Below are 12,819 nucleotides of genomic sequence, written 5' to 3' on the forward strand. Positions count from 1 at the left end.
TGGGTCATTACTCTTGCTGATTAGGATGAACCCCATAGCCTGGAGGTATGTTCTGGGTCATTATTGCTGTAGGATGAACCCCATAGCCTGGAGGTATGTTCTGGTCATTATCTTGCTGTAGGATGAACCCATAGCCTGGAGGTATGTTCTGGGTCATTATCTTGCTGTAGGATGAACCCCATAGCCTGGAGGTATGTTCTGGGTCATTATCTTGCTGTAGGATGAACCCATAGCCTGGAGGATGTTCTGGTCATTATCTTGCTGTAGGATGAACCCCATAGCCTGGAGGTATGTTCTGGGTCATTATCTTGCTGTAGGATGAACCCCATAGCCTGGAGGTATGTTTTGGGTCATTATCTTGCTGTAGGATGAACCCATAGCCTGGAGGTTGTTTTGGGTCATTATCTTGCTGTAGGATGAACCCCATAGCCTGGAGGTATGTTCTGGTCATTATCTTGCTGTAGGATGAACCCCATAGCCTGGAGGTTTCTGGGTCATTATCTTGCTGTAGGATGAACCCCAAGCCTGGAGGTAGTTCTGGGTCATTATCTTGCTGTAGGATGAACCCCATAGCCTGGAGGTATGTTCTGGTCATTATCTTGCTGTAGGATGAACCCCATAGCTGGAGGTATGTTCTGGGTCATTATCTTGCTGTAGGATGAACCCCATAGCCTGGAGGTATGTTCTGGGTCATTATCTTGCTGTAGGATGAACCCCATAGCCTGGAGTATGTTGGGTCATTATCTTGCTGTAGGATGAACCCCATAGCCTGGAGGTATGTCTGGGTCATTATCTTGCTGTAGGATGAACCCCATAGCCTGGAGGATGTTCTGGGTCATTATCTTGCTGTAGGATGACCCCATAGCCTGGAGGTATTCTGGGTCATTATCTTGCTGTAGGATGAACCCCATAGCCTGGAGTATGTTCTGGGTCATTATCTTGCTGTAGGATGAACCCATAGCCTGGAGGTATGTCTGTGTCATTATCTTGCTGTAGGATGAACCCCATAGCCTGGAGGTATGTTCTGGTCATTATCTTGCTGTAGGATGAACCCCATAGCCTGGAAGTATTGCTGGGTCATTATCTTGCTGTAGGATGAACCCCATAGCCTGGAGGTATGTTCTGGGTCATTATCTTGCTGTAGGATGAACCCCATAGCCTGGAGTATGTTCTGGGTCATTATCTGCTGTAGGATGAACCCATAGCCTGGAGATGTTCTGGGTCATTATCTGCTGTAGGATGACCCCATAGCCTGGAGGTATGTTCTGGGTCATTATCTTGCTGTAGGATGAACCCCATAGCCTGGAGGTATGGTCTGGGTCATTATCTTGCTGTAGGATGAACCCCATAGCCTGGAGGTATGTTCTGGGTCATTATCTTGCTGTAGATGAACCCCATAGCCTGGAGGTATGTTCTGGGTCATTATCTTGCTGTAGGATGAACCCCATAGCCTGGAGGTATGTTCTGGGCCATTATCTTGCTGTAGGAGATAACCCCATAGCCTGGAGTATGTTCTGGCCATTATCTTGCTGTAGGATGAACCCCATAGCCTTGAGGTATTCTGGTCATTATCTTGCTGTAGGATGAACCCCATAGCCTGGAGGTATGTTCTGGGTCATTATCTTGCTGTAGGATGAACCCATAGCCGGAGGTATGTTCTGGGTCATTATCTTGCTGTAGGATGAACCCCATAGCCTGGAGGTATGTTCTGTCATTATCTTGCTGTAGGATGAACCCCATAGCCTGGAGGTATGTTCGGTCATTATCTTGCTGTAGATGAACCCCATAGCCTGGAGTATGTTCTTGTCATTATCTTGCTGTAGGATGAACCCATAGCCTGGAGGTATGTTCTGGTCATTATCTTGCTGTAGGATTAACCCCATAGCCTGGAGGTATGTTCTGGTCATTATCTTGCTGTAGGATGAACCCCATAGCCTGGAGGTATGTTCTGGTCATTATCTTGCTGTAGGATGAACCCCATAGCCTGGAGGTATGTTCTGGGTCATTATCTTGCTGTAGGATGAACCCCATAGCCTGGAGGTATGTTCTGGGCATTATCTTGCTGTAGGATGAACCCCATAGCCTGGAGTATGTTCTGGGTCATTATCTTGCTGTAGGATGAACCCATAGCCTGGAGGTATGTTTGGTCATTATTCTTGCTGTAGGATGAACCCCATAGCCTGGAGGTATGTTCTGGGTCATTATCTTGCTGTAGGATGAACCCCATAGCCTGGAGGTATGTTCTGGGTCATTACCTTGCTGTAGGATGAACGCCTGACCAACTAGGCGTACACCAGAAGGTATTGCAAGGTGCTGCAAAATGCTGTGGTAGCTGTTTTGGTTCAGGGTGGCACTCACTCTTTGCAAGTCGCCCTCTCTGAATTCAGCAAAAGCCCCAGACCATCACGCTTCCTCCTCCATGTTTGACAGATGGTGTCACACACTGTGGAACCATCCTTTCACCTACTGAATGGCGCACAAAAACCCTGCGTCAAATGTTGATTCATCGGTCCATAAGACCTTCCAGTCTTCAGTAGTCCACTGGCAGTGCTTCGTGGCCCAGGCAAGCCTCTTTTTCTTATTTTGCCATCTTAGCAATGGCTTTCTTACTGCCACTCTACCTGTCAAACCTGCAGCTCGAAGTCTTCTCTTCACAGTTGAAACAGACTTGCTTACTTCGACCAGTGTTAAGCTGTGCTTGAAGCTGTTGTCCTGTGAGCCGCCTATCACGCAAGCTGTTGACTCTCAGAAACTTGTCTTCTGATTCTGTTGTGGCTTTGGGTCTGCCAGACCTCTTCCTGTCAGAGTTTCCTCCAGTTTCCAAGTGCCTTTTGATGGTGTAGGAAACTACTCACTGACACCTTGGCTTTCTTTGCAATTTCTCTAAAAGGAAAGACCTACACTTTTAAGGGTTATAATGGTGTCTGTCTTCCTTTGTTAATAGCATTTTTCCTCACCATTATGATAGCAATATACTACTTCCTGCAGTACAATACTGTCCAAATAATGCTTAAAAGTGTGTAGTAACACAGTCTGTTCCAACACTGCTTTTATACAGACAGAGTGTTGGTAAGTAATCAACAAAATGTCCCTACAGGGACACCTGTAGGAAACGTTAGCATCAACTTTCAAGGCTTAATTTACTTCCATTGCTCCAGAACAGCTGTATGTTGTTAACCCATTACTTGTTCCCTGAAAAAGGCCTTTTCTTATAACTCTGAAATGTACATTATTTTTCAGTTTTTGGTAACCTAAACTCTTTTTAAAATATTATTTTTTACCTCTGGCAGTTTACTTCTTACCTTTGTACCATTTCAGGTTATTCACTGGACATGAATTACTTATGTTTCAATAAAAACTGGAAAAATGGGGGTGTTCAAAAACCATTGACTGGTAGTGTATATTTTAATAATATAGTGCACATACTGTACAGTATGTATGTCTATGGACTTACTCCACTACGCAGTGTGCTCCCATCACTATCCAGTATGGGGTGATGATGGAACCGCCGCAGACGTGAAAGACCTGGAGGCTGACCTGCCATGGCAAGGCCCCCAAACTAGCCTCCTGGCCCCCCACTACACGACTCAAATTGGAGACTACTCTGGTACCACAGTCTGGAGACAGAGGTTTATCAGGTGGTAACACTTTACATGAAGTTGCTCTATACCTAATTACTGAGAAAGTTACATAATGACTTACCTATGCACTTCAGGGTCACCCCATGAACACTGGGACAGGTTTCGCTGAGGAGAGTAAAAGGAATCACAAAAATACAGATGGTGTTATCAAGAGTTTAACATACCGTTGGGAAATGGTATGATATGAAATGTGATTGGCTCACATTTTTTTCACTGACGCCCAAGCTGTTGCATTATGGGTGTGTCAGGGCTTGACCCAGACTTCAGCATTAAGAATCCACTGGCATTTGTCTTTTGTTGGCCAGATTTAACATATGTGTCTCTGTGAACCCATAGCAAACAAATTAAATAAATTACCATAACACATGCTCACTGTTTTACATTCACGTTTACGCTTGCTTGACTATCTCACAATGCATATGGGGAAGATTCAATTCTCTATACTATACCAATGGGCATAAATATAAAAACAAAATAAATCTCAATCTGAATCTAGATACAGTATATGTCTCACCTGCTGTATCCTAAACGCTGTTAGGCTGCCTTCCCATGGTGATCTGCCCATCCATCTGAGCACACTGTCCTCCACGATCCAATGTCAGACAAATAGGCTTGCAGAAGAAAACTGGAGCCACACAGCTTCACTGGAGAAAAACAAATAGCACAACACACAATGTTAAGTAAAAGAGCAAAAACAAACATACGTAGACACACAGTACCTGTACAGTAAAATTTCCCAGCCAGGTCTTTGACAGGGCAGATGACCAGAGGTCTGAATGGGTAAAGGTAAAGCATCCGAAAGCCTATCTTCAAAGAGTACCTCGTTTGAACCCTCTAGCAAAAATAAATAAAATAACCTCACACTTACTGTTGTACTTGCCTTTCTTGCACTAACACTAACGCTTCTCTTTTCTTATTAGCTACGATTTTGCTGATAGCTGCTTTATTAAGAAAAGTTTAACTTACAATCACTGATGTGGTTGTTATACTACCTTAAGTGTAATGCACTGACTGTAAAGTGTTCTGGATTGGAACATCTTCTAAATTACCAAAATGTAATGTAAAAATGAATAGTTACAACACTGAACTTCATCCTGCCCTGCTGGACAGTCTCTTACCCCATCACACCACTAAGACTGCCTGACACAGCGACCATCGCCACATGCAACCCCACACGCACAGATGGAGGACACTGAAGGGTGAGAGGGTGAGGTTAAGGATGGTCAGAAGGGAACAAGTTAATTCATCAAATTGAAGTGAATGAAGTGCACCTACATACACTACATGACCAAAAGTATGTGGACATGTGCTCGTCCAACATCTCATTCCAAAATCATGGGCATTAATATGGCGTTGGTCCCCCCTTTGCTGCTATAACAGCCTCCACTCTTCTGGGAAGGTTTTCCACTAGATGTTGGAACATTGCTGTGGGGACTTGCTTCCATTCAGCCACAAGAGCATTAGTGAGGTCGGACAATGATTTTTGGCAATAAGGCCTAGTTCACAGTCTGCATTCCAATTCATCCCAAAGATGTTTGATGGGGTTGAGGTCAGGGACCTGTGCAGACCAGTCAAGTTCTTCCACACTAATCGACAAATAATTTCTGTATGGACATCGCTTTGTGCGCGGGGGCATTGTCATGCTGAGACAAGAAAGGGCCTTCCCCAAACTGTTGCCACAAAGTTGGAAGCACAGAATCATCTAAAATTTCATTGTATGCTGTAGCGTTAAGATTTCCCTTCACTGGAACTAAGGGGCCTATCCCAAACCATGAAAAACAGCCCCAGACCATTATTCCTCCTCCACCAAACTTTACAGTTGACACTATACATTGGGGCAAGTAGCGTTCTCCTGGCATCCGCCAAACCCAGATTTGCCAGTCGGACTGCCAGATGGTGAAGCGTGATTCATCACTCCAGAGAACTCGTTTCCACTGCTCCAGAGTCCAATGGCTGCGAGCTTTACACCACTGCCGACGCTTGGCATTGCACATGGTGATTTTATGCTTGTGTGCGGCTTCTCGGCCATGGAAACCCATTTCATGAAGCTCCCGACGAACAGTTGTTCTGCTGAAGTTCCGTCCAGAGGCAGTTTGGAACTCGGTAGTGAGTGTTGCAACCGAGGACAGACGATTTTTACGTGCTTCAGCACTCGGCGGTCCCATTCTGTTAGCTTGTGTGGAATAACACGTCGAGGCTGAGCCGTTGTTGCTCCTCGACATTTCCACTTCACAATAACGGCACACACAGTTGACCGGGGCAGCTCTAGCAGGGCAGAAATGTGTTGAAACTGACTTATTGGAAAGGTGCAGTGGTGGAAAAAGTACACAATTGTCATACTTGAGTAAACGTAAAGAAACCTTAATAGAAAATGACTCAAGTAAAAGTCACCCAGTAAAAATACTGCTCGAGTAAAAGTTTCTGGATTTAAATGTACTTAAGTATCAACATTAAATGTAATTGCTAAAATATAATTAAGAATCCAAAGTAAAAGTATAAATCATTTAACATTCCTTATGTTAAACAAAACAGACAGCACGATTTCCTTGTTTTTTTAAAAACTTACGGATAGCCAGGGGCACACTCCAACACTCAGACATTATTTACAAAGCATTTGTGTTTAGTGAGTCTGCCAGATAAGAGGCAGTAGGGGTGACCAGGGATGTTGCCATGATTTGTGTSAATTGGACCATCTTCCTGACCTGCTAACCATTTGAAATGTAACGAGTACTTTTATGTGTCAGGGAAAATGTATGTAGTAAAAAGTACATTATTCTCTTTAGGAATGTAGTGAAGTAAAAGTTGTCAAAAATATACATAGTAAAGTACAGACCCCCCCCCAAAAAACAAATTAAGTAGTACTTTAACTTAAGTATTTTATACCACTGGAAAGGTGGCATCCTATGACGGTGCCACACTGAAAGTCACTGAGCTCTTCAGTAAGGCCATTCTACTGACCATGTTTGTCTATGGAGATTGCATGGCTGTGTGCCCGATTTTATACACCTGTCAGCAACGGGTGTGGCTGAAATAGGCGAATCTACTAATTTGAAGGGGTGTCCACATATTTTTTGTATATATAGTGTATATAGTGTGTGTTTTAGGGTAGAGGCCAAATGATGAGGGAAAAACACTAATACTTACAGTAGTATCCAAGCAAGATCCCAGCAACCAATAGGAGGCGCACACTGATGACCGTGGTCATTAAGTACTTGATGCGCCTGTCCCTCACACCTGAAACAGGTTAAGGTATATGGACGAATTCCTCTACATTCTTCTTCAACATAACATCAAAACTACTAAAAAAAGTTGTAATTTTTTTTGTTTGTTGCTTAATTACAATAACACATTAGTCTGACAGGAAGAGAACCAAATGTATACAGGTAACAAGGTAAAGAGGCAGTGCTATCAGGGGGAGGTGCAGGGCCCAGTTCATGTACAAACTGGGGTAGTTCCTCCGCAGATGGTTTGAGAGGGGATCTCCCGAGTCAATTAAATCTTCTCATCTCCTGAATCAATTATCTCTTTATTATCTTACATGTCAGCTATTTACCATCCAACGGTACAATGAACATATTCAAGAACAACCATTTTTCACTTTAAAAGTGCCCCCAAAAAATCGACTTGATATATAATCTGACACTTGATACAAAGAATTCAGAGCAACACAAGAAAACAAGTCATTTACATGTTGCATTAGAAACCTAATAATTCATTACAGTCTATTAAGTGCAGAAAGCTAAAATATCAGCTGTGATTGATAAGGAAGCACATGGTGCATCAAGTATGTCAAAGCATAAACATTCATTATTCATACATAGTACTTTGTAGAAAGCGGACTAAGATTGACCCAGGCCCCCTGGTTTCTCCCAGTATGTTAGCCCTAGACCCAGGCCTGCCAGCCGGGGAAGAGGCGGCTGAGATTGTTAGGGTCCATGGCCTGCTGGATGAGGAGGTTGACCTGCCCTCCTACACTGAGCACCCTGCCATCCTCCACCCCCTTCAGCTTCTCCTGCAGCCGCAGCAGCACGCGCTCCGCCACCTTGTTAAAGCTCTGGCTATCACTGCTGAGAGAGAAGAGACAGGATATTGTGCAGCCAATATATGAGATTCGTTAAAAATATTTATAGCACAAATGTAAATGACCAACACCAAGCCTTGCCACATGATTTTCTTTAACGAGTCCGACGCGAAGGATATACTGCTTTCTCTGGAATGGGCCCGAATCCCTGTCATTTGCGTGAAGAAAAGACGGAGAAAAAGGGGGCGGTGGTCGGGCTGCCTTCTATTGGCCAACGTGCAATCATTGGAAAACAAAATGGATGATATACGATCAAGACTATCCTATCAACGGAACATAAAAAACTGCAATATCTTATGTTTCACCAAGTCGTGGCTGAACGATAATACGGATAATAGAGCTGGCGGGATTTTCCATGCATCGGCAGAACAGAGAAGCTACGTCTGGTAGGACGAGGGGCGGCAGTGTGTGTACATTTGTCAATAACAGCTGGTGCGCGATGTCTAATATTAAAGAAGTCAAGGTATTGCTCGCCTGAGGTAGAGTATCTTATGATAAGCTGTAGACAACATTATCTACCAAGAGAGTTCTCATCTATATTATTCATAGCCATCTATTTACCACCACAAACTGATGCTGGCACAAAGACCACACTCAACCAGCTGTATAAGGCCATAAGCAAACAAGAAAATGCTCGTGGCCGGTGTCATGGAAATTGCAAGATTATGTTATAACGCTTGTATTGCATTATAATGGTTGTTTTATTCGACAGAATAGAGTATTCTGTAAACTTCTTATGGCTGGTGGCGCTATTTTCACGTTCAGATGAAAAGCGTGCCCAGAGTAAACTGCCTGCTACTCAGGCCCAGAAGCTAAGATATGCATATTATTAGTATATTTGGATAGAAACACTCTGAAGTTTCTAAAACTGTTTGAATGATGTCTGTGAGTATAACAGAACTCATAAGGCAGGAAAAAATCTGAGAAAAATCCAACCAGGAAGTGGGAAATCTGAAGTTTGTAGGTTTTTTCCAAGATAGTGTAAATTTGGTCCGATTGCACTTCCTAAGGCTTCCACTAGATGTCAATAGTCTTTAGAACATTTTCTCAGGCTTCTACTGTGAAGGGGGAGCAAATAAGAGCTGTTTGACTAAGAGGTCTGGCAGAATGCCATGAGCTAAGTCATGCGCAGCCGTGAGAGCGAGCTGCGTTCCTTTTCATTTCTAAAGACAAATGAATTGTCCGGTTGGAATATTATTGAAGATTTATGATAAAAACATCCTAAAGATTGATTCTATACATCATTTGACATGTTTCTACGAACTGTAATGAAACTTCTTGACTTTTCGTCTGGACTAAGTACCTGCGCCTCGTGAATTTGGATTTGTGAACTAAACGCGCAAACAAAAAGGAGGTATTTGGACATAAATGATGGACTTCATCGAACAAAACAAACATTTATTGTGGAACTGGGATTCCTGGGAGTGCATTCCGATGAAGATCATCAAAGGTAAGTGAATATTTATAATGCTATTTCTGACTTCTGTTGACTCCACAACATGGCGGGTATCTGTATGGCTTGTTTTGGTGCCTGAGCGCTGTACTCAGATTATTGCATGGTGTGCTTTTTCCGTAAAGCTTTTTTGAAATCTGACACAGCGGTTGCATTAAGGAGAAGTATATCTTTAATTCCATGCATAACACTTGTATTTTCATCAACATTTATGATGAGTATTTCTGTAATTTGATGTGGCTCTCTGCACTTTCACCGGATGTTTGTTTGAGACAATGCATTTCTGAACATAACGCGCCAATGTAAACTAAGATTTTTGGATATAAATATTAACTTTATCGAACAAAACATACATGCATTGTGTAATATGAAGTCCTATCTGATGAAGATCATCAAAGGTTAGTGATTCATTTTATCTCTATTTCTGCTTTTTGTGACTCCTCTCTTTGGCTGGAAAACTTTAGTTTTTCTGTGACTAGGCGCTAACCTAACATAATCACATGGTATGCTTTCGTCGTAAAGCCTTTTTGAAATCGGACACTGTGGTGGGATTAACAACAAGTTTATCTTTAAAATGGTGTATAATATTTGTATGTTTGAGGAATTTTTAAATATGAGATTTCTGTTTGAATTTGGCGCCCTGCACTTTCACTGGCTGTTGTCAAATCGATCCCGTTAAGAAGTTAACTATTGTGTGTGTGTTCTACTGAGGATGGGCCTCTATGAGATAACACTGACAGAGGAGATTTACGATGTCTTTGGGTGATAAAACCTAAAGAGCATTCCAGAGAACATGAGCTAATGGTTCTGTTCTATACCGTACCAGGAAGAGATGGTTCCAGTTTGGAGCAGGAGGGCCAGACACTGGTCTATACAATGAAAACTGTTGACATAGCAGTTGCTGTCTGCTATGTATTATAGATATCTTTTATACAAATCTTAACCTTGTGACAATTTTATGTATCTGTTGTTCGTCATGTAGGTTGAGAGGGGTGTATCTTGGCTATAAAAGATCTTTGTACTTTTGTGTTGTCACTCTCAACGGTTCATTAGAAATAGGGAATCCGGGGGACAAAATGGCGCCGTAGAGAGAACACTGTGTTTTAGCGAGCTCCCGTGGCATTCGTAAATTTATATTTTTACATTAATCTCCTGGCTTGAAAAAGTGGTAGAATTGGCTAAATAAGTTATTCTACAATGAGTCTTGACGGCTATTTCTCAAAAATCTCRGACAACATGCCCAACAGAACTACTAAGAACTCGACCAAAACCACCATCCCTGTAGATGTGCAGGAAGAGCTAGCTTACGTTAGCGAAGCTAACACCATTGCGGATCCAGGCACAATGGACCTGGCGATTCAAAAGATGACGGATAACATTACTAAAGTGATCGATGTTATGATAAGAACGGTCTTGGAAGCAATAGCAGGCCATTCAGCTGAACTACAGAGGGTTGTCAAATGTGTTGATGAGGCAGAAGGAAGAATTGCTACAGTGGAAACTTCAACTACATCTATGGACACTAAGATAAAAGCACTTGAGAAACAGGTGCGCGAAATGGCGGAGCACATTGACGACTTGGATAATCGAGGACGCAGATGCAATATTCGTGTTGTGGGACTCCCGGAAAATTCTGAAGGGACACGTTCAGTAATTGTCTTTGAGGAATGGATCCCTGACTACCTACAAATGGACACTAAGGCTGGTCGTGTGAAGCTGGACAGATCCCATCGCTCTCAAGCACCGATACCCGGTCCCAACCAGCGCCCACGGCCAGTAGTTATAAAGTTCCTTCACCGACAAGCAGCGCGTTATGGATGCGGCTAAAAACATCGGCTCTGACGGTAGTCAACGTAAAGGTCCAAAAGTCTCATTCTTCAATGATTATTCCACAGCGGTTGTACGAAGACACAAAGGGTTTGATGAGGCGAAGGCTCGACTCAAGAGAATGAAGAAGATGGGACTACTCACTGCTGTATCCAGCCACATTGAAGATTATGGTCAACGGATCGCCTAAAAAAACTCTACACACCTGAAGAGGCTGCTGCGTTTATTGACTCTCTCGGGTAAATAACTTTAAGCTGCACCTCCGCAGCATTGGATAACTTTTTAAAAATTTGAATCTGATCATGAAACAGTGGTGTGAGTTCTCACGTGCTCCGGTTCAGTAATATTCGTATCTTTATTATTTTTCTTGCTAAAGTAACTGCCGCTATAGCTCAGGCTGAGATATGTGTGAATCTATATTGGTGCCCAGGCTTGGTTTTAGGTGGAAGAGCCTCAATCTTCTTCTATTGATTTTCATTTCCATATATTAAAAGGATGAGGCTATTGAGTGGCAATGCAGACTTAAGAGTCTGTTGAAAGTTGAAATCCCCTGCATGTTAGCTAGTGGGAAAACCCCCTTTTGGATCTTTACATGTTTCATTTTTGGGTTTAGTATAGTTCGAGTTCAGGGTTCATATCGTTTGTTTATGCTCGGTGAGATAGAAGAGAGTTCAACACATGGAAAAAGGTACCACCCCACTTTTACAGTAGGATTCAGTCTGGATATTGAATGGTCAAAGTGCAATGGCAGGTAACAGACTACGTGTATGTACATGGAACATTAGAGGGAGCCATAACCCCATTAAAAGGAAGAAGGTACTGTCTTTTTTGAAAAAAGAAAATATTGATATTGCCCTGTTGCAAGAAACTKATTTGGATGATAAGGAGCATCTGAAATTACAACAAGGGGGGTTTGGTCAAGTGTTTTTCTCATCATTTACATCCAGAAGTAGAGGTGTAGCAATTCTTGTGAAAAAGAACTTAAGGTCTTGAATTGTGTGAAAGATACATTTGGTCGCTTTGTTATAATTAATGGTACTTTACAAGGGCAGAACATCTCCATAATGAATATTTACTTCCCCCCCCTGCCCACCCCCCTGATTTCCTCACTAAGGTATTTCTAGACTTTTTCAATTTTAAAAACTCAGACACTGCAGTGGTTGAGGAGATTTTTTAATTGTTTGTTTGAACCCACTTATTGATAAGTTCCAGCGGTATAGCTTCACCCTCCTAAGCAAGTCACTTAAAGCTATTTGTGATGTCTGGGTATGCTGAGTTGGGGAGGGGAAACTTTTTAACCCCTCCAACAGAGTCTCACTTTTTTTCTCTGCACCTCATGGATGTCAGACTAGAATAGAATTACCTTTTTTAATGCCCAGGACTCTTTGCGCTGTTTTTATCGCTAGGGATCAGGAAGCCATAGTCATAATCTGATTCATGCCGGAGGTAATCCATGCGACATTAAAACTGAACGGCATTCAATCTGTCAAGACTGGAGGTTGTTGAATACAATCATCCTTAAAGACCATACATTCAACACATATTATTACAGAGTTTAAACATTTTTCTCATTAACTCTCAATCAAAGATAACCCCCTCGTCCTTGGAAACCTGTAGAAGCCGTACGCCAGGGGTCTGATTATGTCATACACAGCCACTAAGAGGACCGGAAAAAAAAGCCGTGAAAAGCGCAAAAACTTAGAGGGTGAATTAGCGAACTAAAGAGAAGGACATATTAAAACTCCCACTCTGCCCTATTAAAGAGGAAATATTCAGTTCTTAGATCAACCGTTGGACTCTCTCCTAACACAGACGCT

The 12,819-nt window shown here is 42.5% G+C and overlaps 1 protein-coding gene and 1 long non-coding RNA gene across 2 annotated transcripts in view; both read right to left on the minus strand.

Moving 5' to 3' along the window:
* LOC139023642 (uncharacterized) overlaps positions 1-3,684 on the minus strand; it is a 15,362-nt gene extending 11,678 nt beyond the window's left edge. Inside the window, exon 1 of the long non-coding RNA XR_011474796.1 lies at positions 3,455-3,684. This is a non-coding gene — a long non-coding RNA (uncharacterized lncRNA). The remainder of the gene's footprint in view (positions 1-3,454) is intronic.
* A 3,464-nt stretch (positions 3,685-7,148) lies between these two features.
* The window catches only part of atm (ATM serine/threonine kinase), a 52,289-nt gene continuing 46,618 nt past the window's right edge, over positions 7,149-12,819 (minus strand). Inside the window, exon 63 of the mRNA XM_023979305.2 lies at positions 7,149-7,708. Coding sequence (XP_023835073.1) covers positions 7,525-7,708 — 184 coding nt within the window. The 3' untranslated portion in view covers positions 7,149-7,524. The remainder of the gene's footprint in view (positions 7,709-12,819) is intronic.

Source organism: Salvelinus sp. IW2-2015, linkage group LG4p, assembly GCF_002910315.2.
Source record: "Salvelinus sp. IW2-2015 linkage group LG4p, ASM291031v2, whole genome shotgun sequence".
NCBI lineage: Eukaryota > Metazoa > Chordata > Actinopteri > Salmoniformes > Salmonidae > Salvelinus > Salvelinus sp. IW2-2015.